This window comes from Cydia fagiglandana, chromosome 12 (genome assembly GCF_963556715.1).
Source record: "Cydia fagiglandana chromosome 12, ilCydFagi1.1, whole genome shotgun sequence".
NCBI classification, from domain to species: Eukaryota; Metazoa; Arthropoda; class Insecta; order Lepidoptera; family Tortricidae; genus Cydia; species Cydia fagiglandana.
Genome location: NC_085943.1, coordinates 13,245,827 through 13,263,015, shown reverse-complemented (window position 1 = coordinate 13,263,015; position 17,189 = coordinate 13,245,827). Strand labels below are relative to the sequence as shown.

General features: G+C 37.9%; 1 protein-coding gene across 1 annotated transcript; it reads left to right on the top strand.

Moving 5' to 3' along the window:
• The first annotated feature begins 1,030 nt into the window (after positions 1–1,030).
• Positions 1,031–15,942, top strand: LOC134669599 (uncharacterized). Its single transcript, XM_063527248.1, has 4 exons — positions 1,031–1,310; positions 5,180–5,673; positions 6,750–6,860; positions 15,759–15,942. The coding sequence occupies exons 1-4, from the start codon at positions 1,209–1,211 to the stop codon at positions 15,937–15,939; spliced, it is 888 nt and encodes a 295-aa protein (XP_063383318.1). The 5' UTR covers positions 1,031–1,208; the 3' UTR covers positions 15,940–15,942.
• The last annotated feature ends 1,247 nt before the right edge of the window (positions 15,943–17,189 follow it).

Below are 17,189 nucleotides of genomic sequence, written 5' to 3'. Positions count from 1 at the left end.
GTACTAACTAACAACTAACTAACTAATAAGTAGTTAGGTTAGGAATGAATAAAGGAAGGTTCGAAGCGTTTGAGAAGGAAGGAAGAGACATAATACATATGTATAAACATATATGTATTGTCACATAAGATACTTCTCACAATAGGGAATATTACGCGAAACTCTGCGTAGGGGGCGCCACTACTACTACTACACTCCATCACAATCTCGGGCTCTACCGCGAAATAAGAAAATCGAAATTTCGCTATCACTCTTGCATATTCGGCAGAACATTGCAGTATCCCTTTTATGAAAATTAGTTTAGTACCTACGCACGTGTTAAAACAAAACCATTTTTTTTCGCAGGCGGGTTAATTAGGTTTAGTAGGCAAGGATAATTTTATTCACAAGAAATATAAGAACCCAATAAGCCAGAAATTATTCGAAGCCCATCGCTTAAATAGAATTTCACACGTTTAGATTTCAATAGCGCGATTAAGAACATGTTTGTGTTTAGTTCCTGTATTTACCTTAGGTATACCATATGATTTATATATATTTTTATGATCAGCGGTAAGAACCCTTACATTTGATAGCTCACTAAATAAGATAGAAGGATTTATTTTTCTTAGCACATTTTGTGAATCCTTATTCTACCTAAATAAGACTTGAACGCGTATGTTGCATATATATTTTAGATCGTCTTTCAAAGCTCTTCATTTTGAGGCCCCACTCGATAGGTTTGCAAGTTTTTTTTTTTCTAAACATCACGAAATATCATGTATTATGTCCGCCATATTGATTTTATTATGACGTCACATAGCCTATGTTAGTCGGGATGACGTAAGGATTCTAATGATATATCTTTTATCTAAATCGGTTAAGGCATTCAGAAGTTATGGTGGAATAAAGAAACTCACATACAAACATGAACCCTGAAAACAATACACTCTTTTTGTTTGGGCAGTCGTGTAAAAACTACCATAATTTGACCTTAATAAAATACTAATTCCACCAGTTAATACTAATTCCACTGAGCTAACTTTGCCAGTTCAAAGGGATGGCTAGCAGACAGGCATGCGAGCCTAATTGCCTGCTCGCTCAGGTAACGCTAATGTGGCACATGCCGGAATCGCTGAGAAAACATAACGGTTCATTAGTCACAAAGCAGAGCAAATACTACTTACATTTATTTTATTTTCCGCCGTGCTCCGCGAAAGACGCACATAATGCTGCTCGCACTAATCCTCCTAAATATTCTTGCGACTCTCGAAGCACACAGACAGAGGAGGTACCTCGTGTACCCCGACGGCGGCCCGACCCGAGCTCAGGTATTTCTTCCCTTATTCGAATTCGCTCATGCAAATTTACATAACGTAGCTGATTTAACTCGGCAAAATGATGTTTTCTTTGCACACCGGATCGGGCTTAACGAAGCAGTGTTTTTTCTTGTTGGTGAATTTAAATGCAATTAAGTTGCTCGCTTTGGCCTGCTTTTTGAAGTGTTGCGAGGAATTTGTTTAGTCGAGGTTTATTCTCGTTTGCTTCGTTTATACTTCACGTAGTTCTGCTGAGTGGGGAATTTTTAATTTATTCTGATCGAATGAAAAAAGGTTATACGGACTAGGTAGTTATTATAAGAGAAATTACCTGGTACATAGATATCGATTCCTAATTGATTAATGATGTCAGTAATAAGAAATTGACAGCTGCCTTTTTGGTAGAGATTCACTGTTTTTCAAGCTGAGTTGAACATGGTGGATAAATAAATATTATAAGACCATCGTACACAAACCAATATGTTGGTGAATTTAAATGCAATTAAGTTGCTCGCTTTGGCCTGCTTTTTGAAGTGTTGCGAGGAATTTGTTTAGTCGAGGTTTATTCTCGTTTGCTTCGTTTAATACTTCACGTAGTTCTGCTGAGTGGGGAATTTTTAATTTATTCTGATCGAATGAAAAAAGGTTATACGGACTAGGTAGTTATTATAAGAGAAATTACCTGGTACATAGATATCGATTCCTAATTGATTAATGGTGTCAGTAATAAGAAATTGACAGCTGCCTTTTTGGTAGAGATTCACTGTTTTTCAAGCTGAGTTGAACATGGTGGATAAATAAATATTATAAGACCATCGTACACAAACCAATATGTTGGTGAATTTAAATGCAATTAAGTTGCTCGCTTTGGCCTGCTTTTTGAAGTGTTGCGAGGAATTTGTTTAGTCGAGGTTTATTCTCGTTTGCTTCGTTTATACTTCACGTAGTTCTGCTGAGTGGGGAATTTTTAATTTATTCTGATCGAATGAAAAAAGGTTATACGGACTAGGTAGTTATTATAAGAGAAATTACCTGGTACATAGATATCGATTCCTAATTGATTAATGATGTCAGTAATAAGAAATTGACAGCTGCCTTTTTGGTAGAGATTCACTGTTTTTCAAGCTGAGTTGAACATGGTGGATAAATAAATATTATAAGACCATCGTACACAAACCAATATGTTGGTGAATTTAAATGCAATTAAGTTGCTCGCTTTGGCCTGCTTTTTGAAGTGTTGCGAGGAATTTGTTTAGTCGAGGTTTATTCTCGTTTGCTTCGTTTAATACTTCACGTAGTTCTGCTGAGTGGGGAATTTTTAATTTATTCTGATCGAATGAAAAAAGGTTATACGGACTAGGTAGTTATTATAAGAGAAATTACCTGGTACATAGATATCGATTCCTAATTGATTAATGGTGTCAGTAATAAGAAATTGACAGCTGCCTTTTTGGTAGAGATTCACTGTTTTTCAAGCTGAGTTGAACATGGTGGATAAATAAATATTATAAGACCATCGTACACAAACCAATATGTTGGTGAATTTAAATGCAATTAAGTTGCTCGCTTTGGCCTGCTTTTTGAAGTGTTGCGAGGAATTTGTTTAGTCGAGGTTTATTCTCGTTTGCTTCGTTTAATACTTCACGTAGTTCTGCTGAGTGGGGAATTTTTAATTTATTCTGATCGAATGAAAAAAGGTTATACGGACTAGGTAGTTATTATAAGAGAAATTACCTGGTACATAGATATCGATTACTAATTGATTAATGGTGTCAGTAATAAGATATTGACAGCTGCCTTTTTGGTAGAGATTCACTGTTTTTCAAGCTGAGTTGAACATGGTGGATAAATAAATATTATAAGACCATCGTACACAAACCAATATAATAAAGCAATCAGTAAAGTTCTAAAAACAAATTAAATTACTTTCTATGATTTTTATTAATTTGTGTTATTTTTAGTGGACACACTACTATTTTCCATAAACCGAAATAAATAGCATCAGATCTGTCACGTAATAGGACGCTGGTTCGATTCCAGCTCTGGACACTTGGTATTTTTTCATTCGTATATGACATTTATTTCACTTTATCAGTAATGTTGAGCAATTGTACGTTGATCATGAAAATAACTTATTTCCCCTACAATTTTTTTATGCGTGTGTTTATTATAAGTTTAATAAACATATAATTCTTTTTGAAAAGATTATCTATCTCCATGACCTCCACTCTAAGCTATCAGAATATCTATATGAATAAAAAAGCATGTCGATACATTTAATCATAATTAATTAGCTCCATTAACCTAATCACGTCAGTTTCAATACGCGGCGATACCCGAGTCCCCACGGGCTGTCATCCATCGACAAATGGCTGGATATCATTAGGCCGTGATCGAGTATATCTAATTTCATAAGTGCCCTCCCCTTAAGGGGCTCCGAAACAATAACGTAATGCCGTCAAATGGTAAAACGCTGCAACTCAAGTTACAGCGTTTTAAGTTGCCTTGGATCAAATGATTCCTTTTATGTTCTTCTATCATCCCCTTTTTTCAGATTTTTGATATCTCTTTTAATTAAGTCTGTATAAAACTGTCAAAACGCGGCAACTATAGGGTAAGCATACCAAAACATTGTAACAAGAGTTAACGCGTGTTTATTTCTGTGTCATGTTAATACATCATAACACAGAGTAAAGCAGAACGCTGTAAGTGCTACCTGCAGCGTTCTGCTTGCATTATAATATTGTTAAATTAAGAGCGTAGAATACGCCAAAACGCGGTAAGACACTGAAAAAATGATACCGTTTAAAAAGAAATACCGTTTATCAAAATTGAAAGTAAAAATTTCCAATTACTTAATTAATTTAACTTTTTAAAATTACATATCCATGTTAAGAATTACACTTACAATGTTTTCTTTTTTCAATTAATCACTTTATGAGTTATAATCTAAAGGCCAAAACGCTGCAACTAGGAAATAATTGTGGCAAAATGATGTAACTATGGAGTTACAGTGTTTTGCTAAGAACTTCTTTAGGTTATTTTTTGTTAGATCTTATTGGGAATACACTTTATAGCTAATATTTAAATAAATACACTAATTTATAAAATGTTCATTATTCGGCTATATAAAATGCACTCTTAGGTATATATTGTGTAAATTTCAACCTTATAAGTTTATAAAAATTAGGTGTTTCAAAGGCCGGAATGTTTAAACCTTTAAATGCGTTTTTCTCAAAACTGCGTTTTTTGACTTGCAGCGTTTTACCATTTGACGGCAGCGTTGCCGAAAAGTGCCTGAGAAGAAGGACCGATATTAGCCCGTTCGTTTTAAGACTATTTCGCTTTTGTATTTTTTAACATAATATCCTCTTTTGTGTAAATATCTTTTTAGGCTAAGCGTGCTCGACTGTTTACCTGGCAAAGTAGGGCAAGTTTTTGTACTATGGAAAGCTAGAAATGATACCGTGTTTTCATCGAGGCGACTATTAATTGGGTCTTTGTGTTTGTTTTGATATAAATTATTTAGGTCTGTCATCAAAAAAGTTAAATATCTTTTTTTATAAATAGTTAATGCTCTTAATTTTCATTACCTATTTAAAAAAACAAATTGGCTAGGTATGTTATTTGTTGCATTTCTTTGTATTTGGTTTTGTCAAATTCATAAAGGACGCAGTTATCATTCGACATTGTGAACAAGACATTATACTTCTTAGAATGGGTCACTCACGTTTTAGCCCAAATTTTTATGTAATATGTATAAATATGTATGCTCAAGTCTCGTGGAAGTTTTATGAAAAACACAATTTAAAACATCATTATATCTTTTTTGATATTATACTTGAAATATTAAATTAAAACTTATATCCTTTTTGTTTCAGTTTATCATAGGTTTAGGTATTCCAGTGGATCTCAAGGAACAGGCGGTGACAGTTGGAACTGTCATTAAATTCCAATACTATCTCCCCTCTAATAGTACCGAGTACACTAGCAGAATTTATGGATTTGCCGAAACAGTGTCTAGAGACATGGACGGAAATAGTAATACTGAAGACAAAGAAGATTCAGAATCTAGGAAAATAGCTGTCCATGATAACGATGATAAAGAAGGATCTCAAGAAGATGATGTTAACGATAACGAAGAGGGTAAAGATTCTCAAGAAGATTCTTTAGTTGATATTACTTTTAATGATAGAAGAAGAAGATCGCTGATATACTCTGAAGGTGGTGCAGTACAAGATAAAAATGAGTTGACTTTAGACGAAGCTATTAGTAGACAGGAGCTCATAGATCAGAAGGCGAGAGAAGAAGAGGCGGAACCGCAGAGAATGAACAGATGGGACTTTTACAAAATTATTGAACATATGTCAGAAAGGTAAGGTTTTCCTTGTAGCTCTTTGTTTAAGGCTGGCTTTCCACCGAGCCGGAGATGAGCGTAGATGACAGGACAGGAGACGTGCGGGAATCAACAACAAATAGCTTGGTTGGTTCTAATCGAGCGGATAGAAGAAGTCAACCAATGTTATCCCCGCGCGTCTTTCTCATCGCCGCTCACTTTTGCCTTAGTGGAAAGCTAGCCTTAGTAACGGTTGCTTTTAACACAATTGACACATATAGAGTGCTAATTTCGCACTTGCATTTCTGGAGCGAACAGTTACTAGACAATTTTTTCATGCGTAACACGTAACACTTAACAGTCGATTTCATTACCACCAAGGAGAGATATGCGCAATTATTTTAGGTATTTATAGGGACACTTTTTAATAAAATATTAAATTAATAAGATACCCATTTTAAAATACTTATAAATAATTAATAACATGAGAAATGTCATTATCTATTTAAATAACCTAAAAGTTTCTAAATACATGCAGTTGGACTCTCTCATAATAATTTGTAATACATATTGACTTAAAATGAGACGATATCCATCATCGTTATATTCTTGGACATACCTTTAGAAACCTGTCTCCCCCACATCCCTCAGAATTCAAGAAAATAAGACTGAAGTATACCGGGTGTGGCCTGTAATATGAGAAAAAAATTAACTGTAGGGTGTACTCCTCATACTGATCAACATTTGTTCAGCGACTTTTGAAAATAACTTGTAGTTTGATTTTTAATACACTTTAAAGGTTATTCGAAGACGCAATGTATTGCGAATTTTGTTATGTTTAAGGCTTGACAAGCAACGCAACAAAGCAACAAATCTCAATGATATGTATGACGTGACGATGGCGTCCATTGAAGATTGAAGATAATATTTATTTTGTATGAAAAATAGGGAGTATAAATACATTCATAATTTTAAAAGTTGTTGAACAAAAGTTGACACCACCGTTTGAGGAGTACAATCTATGTTTTAATTATTTGCTCATGTTACAGGCCACACCCGGTATAATACAATATAATACCTTATTTTGAAGATGATTCGAATTCCATGTATTACAGATACGGGTACTCGGGTCGTCCGTGCCTGCTACGCACAATCTGCGAGGCTGCCGAGATCCCGTTCACGTACGAACATGGCCTGTTGGGTGAAATAGCACACATTCTGTTCACGTGAGTAAAATCTTCATTATTGGCTATTCTCGTATTAGTGACTAAGTTAATAAATGTGGGGTCAATGTGTGTGCGTGTGTGCATTTAGGTGACGTTAGGGTTCCTCAGCTGCATCATGAATACCGCAGTATTGCAGCGCGACGTTACTGCCGACTGTATTACTGCTGCAAATGTCAAAAATACAGTAGGCATCATCGCAGAGCAGCAGTGCAGTCGACTGCATTAGGTACAGCCAGGAAATGACAATGTCAAAACTCAAAATGTTAATTTAGCGAAAAATCATCATCATCATTTCTGCCTATTTACGTCCCACTGCTGAGCACAGGCCTGCTCTCATGCGCGAGAGGGCTTGGGCTATAGTCCCCACGCTAGCCCAATGCGGATTGGGGACTTCACATACACCTATGAATTTCTTCGAAGATGTATGCAGGTTTCCTCACGATGTTTTCCTTCACCGAAAAGCTAGTGGTAAATATCAAATGATATTTCGTACATAAGTTCCGAAAAACTCATTGGTACGAGCCAGGATTTGAACCCGCGACCTCCGGATTGAAAGTCAGACGTCATATCCACTCGGCCACCACTGCTTAGCGAAAAATGTATATGATATATTATTATGATAAGATGTTTCCTCGCTCTTCGTCGTTTGCAAAACGATATTGCTGCCCGGATTTTTGACATTTTCGGCAGTAATGCAGTCGGCAGTAATGTCGCGCTGCAATACTGCAGCATTAGTGCAGCTGCGTTCAGAATCCGGAAGTCACATTTAAGGTGAGAGTCCATTTCCAACGAGAGCAGCACTACCATTCGTTTTACATGGAAATTGACAATAACACCGACACGTTCGTACTAGTAGTGCAGCTGCGGTCAGAAATGGAATGTTACCCTTACATCCACAAATGGGCACGATTCTCAAGAAAGTGGCATCGACAGGTTAAAGTTAATGAAAATTTTTTTTTGTGTTTTTTACTTTTAACAATGAAAAATATGTTTTACTACTTCAAGTACCCCAAATTTTCAAACGGGAACGGAAAATGAAGAAGTTATTTTCAAGACTTACAATAACCTATACATTGAACACAGGTTAAAGTTAAGCAGGTTACAGTGAAAAATACATTTATTTTTATTTTTTTCCTTGAACGGATAATAATACGAATTTCTCACTTTTAGCATAGATGAAAAACCTTCATAAGATATTAAAATGATATTATTACATTAGGCCCCATACCAAATTCTTGAAATAATCGAGATAATTTAAAGTCAACATTCCGTTATAAAACCCAGATGTCTGCCTTTAACCACTTGTCTCTACGAAACTACGACACCTGGGTTATGATGGTACCCTACGGTGGTTAGCTTGATACTTACTTAATATTTTGCCATAGTTATGATCTAAATATTTTTTTTTGTGTATGAGTCAGTTGCAATACCGCGCAAGTTGCAATGTCCAGGTTGGTACAGATTAACAGTGACTATATCCTTGGACAAACTTCGTGCGTGAATAATGTTGTAATATATACAGGGTGTTTGGGAAGCGCTGGTGGCCTAGCGGTGAGAGCGTGCGACTTGCAATCGGGAGGTCGCGGGTTCAAACCCCGGCTCGTACCAATGAGTTTTTCGGAACTTATGTACGAAATATCATTTGATATTTACCAGTCGCTTTTCGGTGAAGGAAAACATCGTGAGGAAACCGGACTAATCCCAATAAGGCCTAGTTTACCCTCTGGGTTGGAAGGTCAGATGGCAGTCGCTTTCGTAAAAACTAGTGCCTACGTCAAATCATGGGATTAGTTGTCAAGCGGACCCCAGGTTCTCATGAGCCGTGGCGAAATGCCGGGATAACGCGCGGAAGAAGAAGATATACAGGGTGTTTGGTACATCGTTTGCCAAATTAAAACGTGTGTCAAGAACGTCAACGTCAAATATTTTATTTTCTCCGAAAATATTTTTATTTAATAATCTAATTCTTTTATTCTAAATTTACGTCTACAAATTCAACAAAATGCAGCCTTCATGTGGGAAATGTGGCGGTAAAGCAGCCCCCAGGAAGTTTTTAGAGTGCTCGGGTTGCAATGTTCGGTTCTGTCTGGAATGTTTGGAAGAAATGGGAGTAGCTTACAAGCGTTATTCCTTGATGACAATCGAAAACCGCATGAGCTGGAAGTGCCGCTTTTGCTGCGTTAAATCGGTCAAGCCACCCACTATGAACAAACAAAAGAAATCGATGAGCCCGGCGAATAAATCTACCTCATCCAACACTCCATCCGTCAGTTCCCCCCGATCTTGCACTGCCGACACTGGTAAAGAAAATGTATCTTTCAACTCTAATTGCTTCACCCTAGTGCCACATAATCCGCCAATTACTGAGAGTACTGACATCGACGTCATCGCACGGCTCACTTCGGAAATAAAGCTATTGCGTAATGACTTAAACACACAGCTAACCAAGCTCTCTGAGACCGTCACAAAGTGCACGGATAAACTAGCTCTGTTCGAAAACAGGCTAACAACGGCTGAAACTAAAATTAAACTGCTGGAAGAGCAGAAACTTGTTAATCACTTTCTTCAACAGAGAGTCAGTGAGCTTGAAGAGCAACTCAACAACCAGGAGCAAATTTCTACCCAAAACGAGATCGAGATTATGGGTGTCAATGAATCACCCCAAGAAAATCCGGTGCATCTAGCGTTATGTGTTGCAGCAAAGATTGGATTAGCTCTGAAAGAAGAGGACGTAGATTCCGTGACCAGAGTTGGCTTCCGCCGTAAACCCAACGACTCACACGATTCGGGCAATACCAGACCTCGGCCTCTGGTAGTTCGCCTGCTACGACGTACCAAACGCAACGCATTTCTACAAGCTGGCAAATCTAGACACAACATAACGTCCGCTGACATCCAGGTAGCTGGTCCTCCACAAAAGCTTTTCTTCAATGAAAGGCTTACAAAGTCTAACCGGCTGTTATTTCGTGCCGCCCGTACCCGATCTAGACAATCCGGGTACAAATTCTGCTGGACCAAACACGGTTCCATATTTATTAGAAAGCAAGAAGGCAATGCTGCGATCCGGATTCGTCGCGTCGCAGACCTTGACCGATGTTTTGGTTGCCACACGAGCTCCGCTGCCGAGAAGTCCCAGGATGTCTCCTGGTCAGAAGCAGAAAATATGCAGCTTGAATATCCCTGACTTCCACCTTCTTACAACATTTTTGCGCTATTTTATTTACTATTACTCACTTCTAATGTTATTTTTCATATGTTCTTCTCTTAATCATGTTATATATTTATACACTTCATATACACTTCACAAATTTTACACCACACTAAAACAAGGAGCAGCGAGTAAAATCCAGGTAAGCTACTTAGGAGCGATGTCTGTATGGTATTTCATTATTTTTGTTTTTCGTTTCTATTTAAACTCCATAGATGGCGTTACTTGAGTTAGACAATGTTCTGGACAACGACCTGGCTATTGATTGTCACGCACTCGAAGTCCTTGAAAACTGTCAACAGTATCTCACCCCTAATTATAGTTTTAAATTGGCAGCCCTAAACATAAGAAGTCTCCAACGTAACTTCGATTCCTTCTTTGTGACATTAAATAGAATAAATATTGAGTTCGACATTATCATTCTTACCGAATGTTGGTTAAATGATTCTACGGTTATAGATTTACTTCCTAACTACCAAATGTTCCATACTACAAGGGTAATAAATAAAAGTGGTGGAGTCGTTGCGTATGTAAACAACCGTCTATCGGTAACCTGCACCGAACCACCTATCGACGACGCAAACTGTCTCGCTTTAAATATCGAGGGCCAAACTTCAGTTTTTGGCGTTTACCGGTCTCCTTCCTTTTCTGATTCAAGCTTATTTTTGAACTCCTTAGACGCTTTTCTCAATATTACAAACTCACGCCAAATTATCATAGCTGGCGATTTAAATATTGACATCTCCGATAACGCTATGCCCTCCCATCATAACCTACCAGATTATCTGAACCTTATGTCGGCCTACGGGTTTTTACCTGCGATTACTAAACCCACGAGGGACAATGCGTGTCTGGACCATATTTTTATTAAGGCCGCGGTTGATTCGATAGGTATTGTTTGTAAATGCTCCGTAACTGATCATGATATTGTTATGGCTGGCCTCAAGTGTCCTACACAAAATTCTCATAACAGAAATCGCTGGGTGCTAAAAACGGACTACAAATTAATCGCTCAAGAGCTGTCGGAGGTCGACTGGAGTCCTATATCTAATAGTAGCGATGTTAACACTGCAGCTAACTACTTCAACACTATCATATGCTCTGCAATTAAAAATAACACGAAAAAGATAAAACTTAGCCGTGCTAAATTCAATATTAAGCCTTGGGTAACACCTGGGGTAATTAGGTGCTTAAAACACAGAGATAAACTCCATAGGGACTCAAGAGCCTCTCCTAACAATCCGATCACACATAAAATATACACCCGCTACAGAAACTTCTGTAACAACTTATTATATAATTTAACACGTTCGCGGACGCTCAGTCACACCATTTGGACACCTAAATTTTGTATGGAGATTTTGCGACTGTTATAGCATATCTGTCACTACAAATATATCTTTTAGGTTTGTATATGACGCGTAATGCTATGCAAGGCGGATGCTATGCAATCCGCGTCAATATGAAGTATATTTATTATACGCTATGTGACAACAAATGCTATACAATTCGGATGCATAAGCATCTCCGTCACATGGCGTAGTCAAGATGTGATCTTATATGACATCGCATGTTATAGCATTCATTCATCGTACTTGATGGACTTAATGGCTGAGATTTCTGACTTCCTAGAGGCGAGATTTTTGCTCTAAAGACTCATTGCTGACCTCTTCAAACATTTTTCTACTTCTGTTTTGTTCTCTCATTTCTTATCATTGTAATAAATTATGTCCTTCTCATACATGCCCCATCCTAAGCACGTTCGTCATTCTTTGGACCTAAAATTATGTGATACTACACAACATGCGTTGGAGACCGCATAATATGTCTGAAGAATCTAAATGCCCACTCATGGCATGTTGCAGAGAGCCGAGTGGAGCCGGTTGAGCTCTCATAAAAGAAAGAGGTTTTTTCTTCCAGCTGTCCAAGGTATACGCAGCATTTACACCACCACCACTTTCAAATTCGTCAATCTGTACCACATTACACTTTTTGAGTTCCCTGTAAGTCACCGCCGCTTTAAGTTCTGGACGTAAAGCGTCCACCACTTTTCCTGTCAGGCGATGATTCACCCAACTTTATATTCTTTTTCGGATGCATCTGCACCAAACATAAGGCGTGAAATATACAAAAATTATGCCACAATACTTGTCATAAACGTTCTTACCTTGTAAGCGGTGATCATCAAGCGCCAGCAGGCTTATAATTCACAATTATATCATCAAAACTATGACTAGTAACATAATTACTTGAATGATAGGTATACACATTCATGCCTCACTTTTTCACATTCACCGTTATCAAAATTTGATTGTAGCACAATAAACCACAAGTAAACATGTTTGTTTATTAAAACACATTGAAAAACTCAAAGAAATTGTAAGAAAAACATTAATTATGATGTTATAAACAATCCGTAAAAATGGCTATCGCGCACGAAATTCACCCAAATTGCACGTGTCTACTCCCAGACGCACCTGCCGGGCTACTAAGGGAGCTGCCATACAAAGACGAATGCTATAGCATGTGCGTCACAGAAAGGGGGGCCCAATTGGAGAAGTCACAGGATAATTTTTAACTTTGATAAAACTATGTAATATGGCAGTATCCAAACTTTGAATCTGGTGACTGGTAGAGGAAAAGTTGGAGAATAATATTATACTGTGGTAAAGCGGATTGATAAGCATTTCAATGCAGAAATTGAAAACGAATAACGGATGCTATAGCATACGCGTCACCAGGAGTAGTGCAAAAACGGATGCTATGCAATCCGCGTCCGCGAACGTGTTAAAAATCGAATTTCAGAACAAGCAAATACAAGAAAATAGAGATAAACCTAAAAAATTATGGAAAACAATTAAGACTATATGCCAATTTTCAAACAATATAAACGATGTCACCCACTTAACCAAATCTGGAAACTCCGCTCAAGAATCCCTTGATTTGTGTAATACTCACTTTACAACGGTAGGTAGTAATTTAGCTGATCAGATATTGTTCAAACTCGCGGAATCTCAACATAGTCTAGCTGACAAGTTTGTTCGCTCACATAGCACCCCACACTCATTTTTCATGCAGCCAACCGATATTTTTGAGGTAGATAGCCTTATTAGGCAACTTAAGTCTGACAGAGCTCCTGGATACGATGGCATTAAACCTTTACTAATTAAGGAAATAAAAGAGGTAATCCTTGAGCCTTTTGTCTGTCTCTGCAACCTTAGTCTAGAAAAAGGATACTTCCCTGACTGCTGGAAGTTAGCTATAGTCTCCCCGATTCACAAATCCGGCCCAAAAGATCTACCCACTAACTACAGACCCATCTCTCTCTTATGCATTTTCTCTAAAATTTTAGAAAAAATTGTAAATATTCGTCTCGTAAACTATTTAGAGAAACACTCACTGTTGTCAGAACATCAGTTTGGTTTCAGACGCGGCAAGTCGACTGAAGATGCCGTTCTTACTCTCACAAACATGATCTCTGGTCATCTAGATGCCGGTAAATGCTGTATAGGGGTATTCCTTGACCTGGCGAAGGCCTTCGACACCGTCTCAATTCCCATTCTTCTCAAGAAATTAGAAGCTCTCGGAATACGAGGCTCTGCACATGACTGGTTTTCCAGCTACCTAACAAATAGACAGCAATCAGTTAAGATTGGGGAATCAACAAGCAGCAGATCTGACATCTACTTCGGCGTCCCACAGGGCAGTATTCTCGGTCCCTCGCTTTTCATTACATACATTAATGACCTTCTTCAAACCACTATCCCAAACTCTGAATTCATCTGCTATGCTGATGACACCGTAGCTCTTTTTAGTGGTAATACTTGGGAGGAAACATACTTGTCAGCTGAGACAGGACTATCATTAGTATCGAAATGGTTGGATCACAATCTTCTCACTCTGAACATGAACAAAAGCTATCACATCCCATTCTCAAAGACATCAGTCTCCTCTGCTCCTCTCACATACCACCTAAAGTTACATTCCTGTGATACAAATAACTTAATCTGCTCATGTGGGTCCATAAGTAGATGCAGCACCGTCAAGTATCTGGGCCTTATCGTTGATGAACACCTTTCTTTTAAGCAACACTTGACTGGTCTATCCAAAAAAGTTAGAAAAATAATTTATTTAGTGAAACGGCTGCGGGACTGTTCACCTCTAAGTGTCCTTCGCGTTGTCTACCATGCCCTGTGCCAATCTGTTATACAATATTGTATTGCAGTTTGGGGCAGCGCAGGTAAGACGGCTCTCCTCGAACTAGAGCGTGCGCAGCGTGCTGTCATCAAAGTCATGCTAAGAAAACCTTTTAGATTTCCTACCGACTTGCTGTATAATGAAACGGGCATCCTCAGAGTCAGACAATTATTTATTTTCAGTGCAGTATGTAGAGTTCATAAAAGTATTACAAATTTACCGATAAGAGACCTCATAATGAGCAGACGTATATACAGAGTCCCGGTACCTGCTGTCCATACATCTCACGCCAAGAGGTCTGCTTCCCATATGCACCCATTTATATATAACTCTGTTTGCAAAATTATCGATCTAAAAACATGTACCTTATCAAATGTTAAATCCAAACTCAAAAAATGGTTTGTGACCCTATCCTACAATGATACGGAAAATATAATATGTTCTAATGTTTAGGTCTGACTTACTCGCTCTCCTACACCTTTCACTCACACACACACATACACACACATTCACACGCACGCACACACACACACACACACATATACACACCCTAAAAGCATAAGCCTTATCACCCTCTCTCACACATCATTTTAACTAGGTTTAGTTACTGTTACCTACTCTTTTGTAAGCCCCAAGATACAGGCTCAGCCTAGTTTGGGGCTTACCGGACACCTTTGTGCATGTGTATTTTATTATAAATAAAAATTATTCTATTCTAATTCTATTCTAAAAAACGGCAGATAGGTTGAGTCATTTGCTATCTTCTCTTGCCTAGAAAAACAAAATTGGCCATGGTTTTTTTTACTACTACGCAAGTAAAAATTTGAAAGTTACTAAAAACTGGCATAGAAGTGAAAAAAAATGTGCGCCAAATTAAAAATTTCGAAGCCTGTGCAAATGTATATATAAGGCCTGTGCAAAGTACATTTTAAAAGGCATTGTTTATGTTATTACCTATATAGCATGATATTTTATTTACATAAATTGATGCTTATAAAATCTAAAGAACTAAAACTGAAAGAGCGATGCTTTTGGACAAGACAGGTTACAGGGAAAAGTGCTACTCTTTATTTTTTATAAATATAAGTATTACATTTAAATATAAATAATGACTTGGCCTCGATAAGCATTGTTTTAGTTTATCTAGATACATTTTTGTTTCATAGGAAAAAGAGCAAATAAAGATACATTCAATTCAAAAACTCGATGACAGGTTAAGATGCCACTATTTTGAGAATTACTCCCAAAGCATCTCAAAACTTGCATCCAATTACTTTGACACTTTTATGGATAAACTTTCTCATCAGGTTTTCAAGAATAAAAAGAGCCGAAAAAGTTTTGAAGAATACAGATAGACTGTGTCTATCTATACCTAGTCAAAACCTTCTACCTTTTATCCACATGAGTGGCAAAGTAATTGGATGCAACTTTTAAGATGCTTTGGAGTCTATCGCGTGTGGTGAAAACAATAAGTATCTATTGTTTGTTTTCAGGCCTTCGACAACGTCAGACGAGCTGTCTCATCACACGGATAATGAGTACCACGCCGCGGAGCGTCTGGGCCGCAGCGCGGACGGCAACTGCGACTCGCTGTTCCCGGAATGCGAGTCATCGGTGCTGGAGACTTTTACAGAAATTGGCGTTGATACACTGCATAAATTCGGACTATATTGATGAATAAAAGAAACCAAATAAAGTTACAGTTGTTTTATTTTACTTTATAGGTAGTAGCAGCATGTTAGAGGGAGAGAGAGATAAAGTCATACTAAACAGAGAAAGAAAAACCAGAGCCTGCGAGTCCGCGGTGTTGGAGACTTTTACGGAAATTGGCGTTGATACACTGCATAAATTCGGACTATATTGATGAATAAAAGAAACCTAATAAAGTTATAGTTGTTTTATTTTACTTTATAGGTAGTAGCAGCATGTTAGAGGGAGAGAGAGATAAAGTCATACTAAAGAGAGAAAGAAAAACCAGAGCCTGCGAGTCCGCGGTGTTGGAGACTTTTACGGAAATTGGCGTTGATACACTGCATAAATTCGGACTATATTGATGAATAAAAGAAACCTAATAAAGTTATAGTTGTTTTATTTTACTTTATAGGTAGCAGCAGCATGTTAGAGGAAGAGAGAGATAAAGTCATACTAAAGAGAGAAAGCAAAACCAAAGCCTGCGAGTCTGTGGTGTTGGAGACTTTTACGGAAATTGGCGTTGATACACTGCATAAATTCGGACTGTATTAATTAAATTACTAAGATACTCAATATAATTTTATTCGTATTGTTCTAAATCCTCCTTATACCTTAAAATGGCGTAAGCTATCATCAGCACATTCACCTCCCTCCCTAGCATCATAACGGCCTCCTAGCCTAGTGGGTAGTGACTGCTTACGAAGCAGGAGATCCCGGGTTTGAATCCTGGTAAGGGCATTTATTTGTGTTTATCACGAATATCATCATCATCATCATCATCATTAGGCCTTGTGCATCTTTACGATGATTTAAGCAGCATCTATGCCTTACTTATTAACTAGCGACAGCGTCGCTCGTGGCTATATAGCCCGATCCTTGAACGGCACAGTCGCCCACATTTGTGACAAATAAAAGTGCATTGAGGATCCGCATCGAGGCGACCCTCATCGCGCATGTGTTTTATTGCCCGTTTTCGGGCCAAGTCTTGAAACCAGGACCTATCATGGGTTTCGCGACCTCATGGGCGTGGGTGAGGTCGGATCACGAATATATATTCATGAGTAATTAGTGTTATCAACATATGTACATATCTAAGTATGTATCCATAATATCTAAATCGCCTAGTAGCCATAATACACCCTTTGCCCAGTTTAGGGCTAGGTTGATTTGTGTAAGATTAGCCCCGAATATTTATTTATATTATAACATTCTAGCTGGCTAAAGTGGGACTG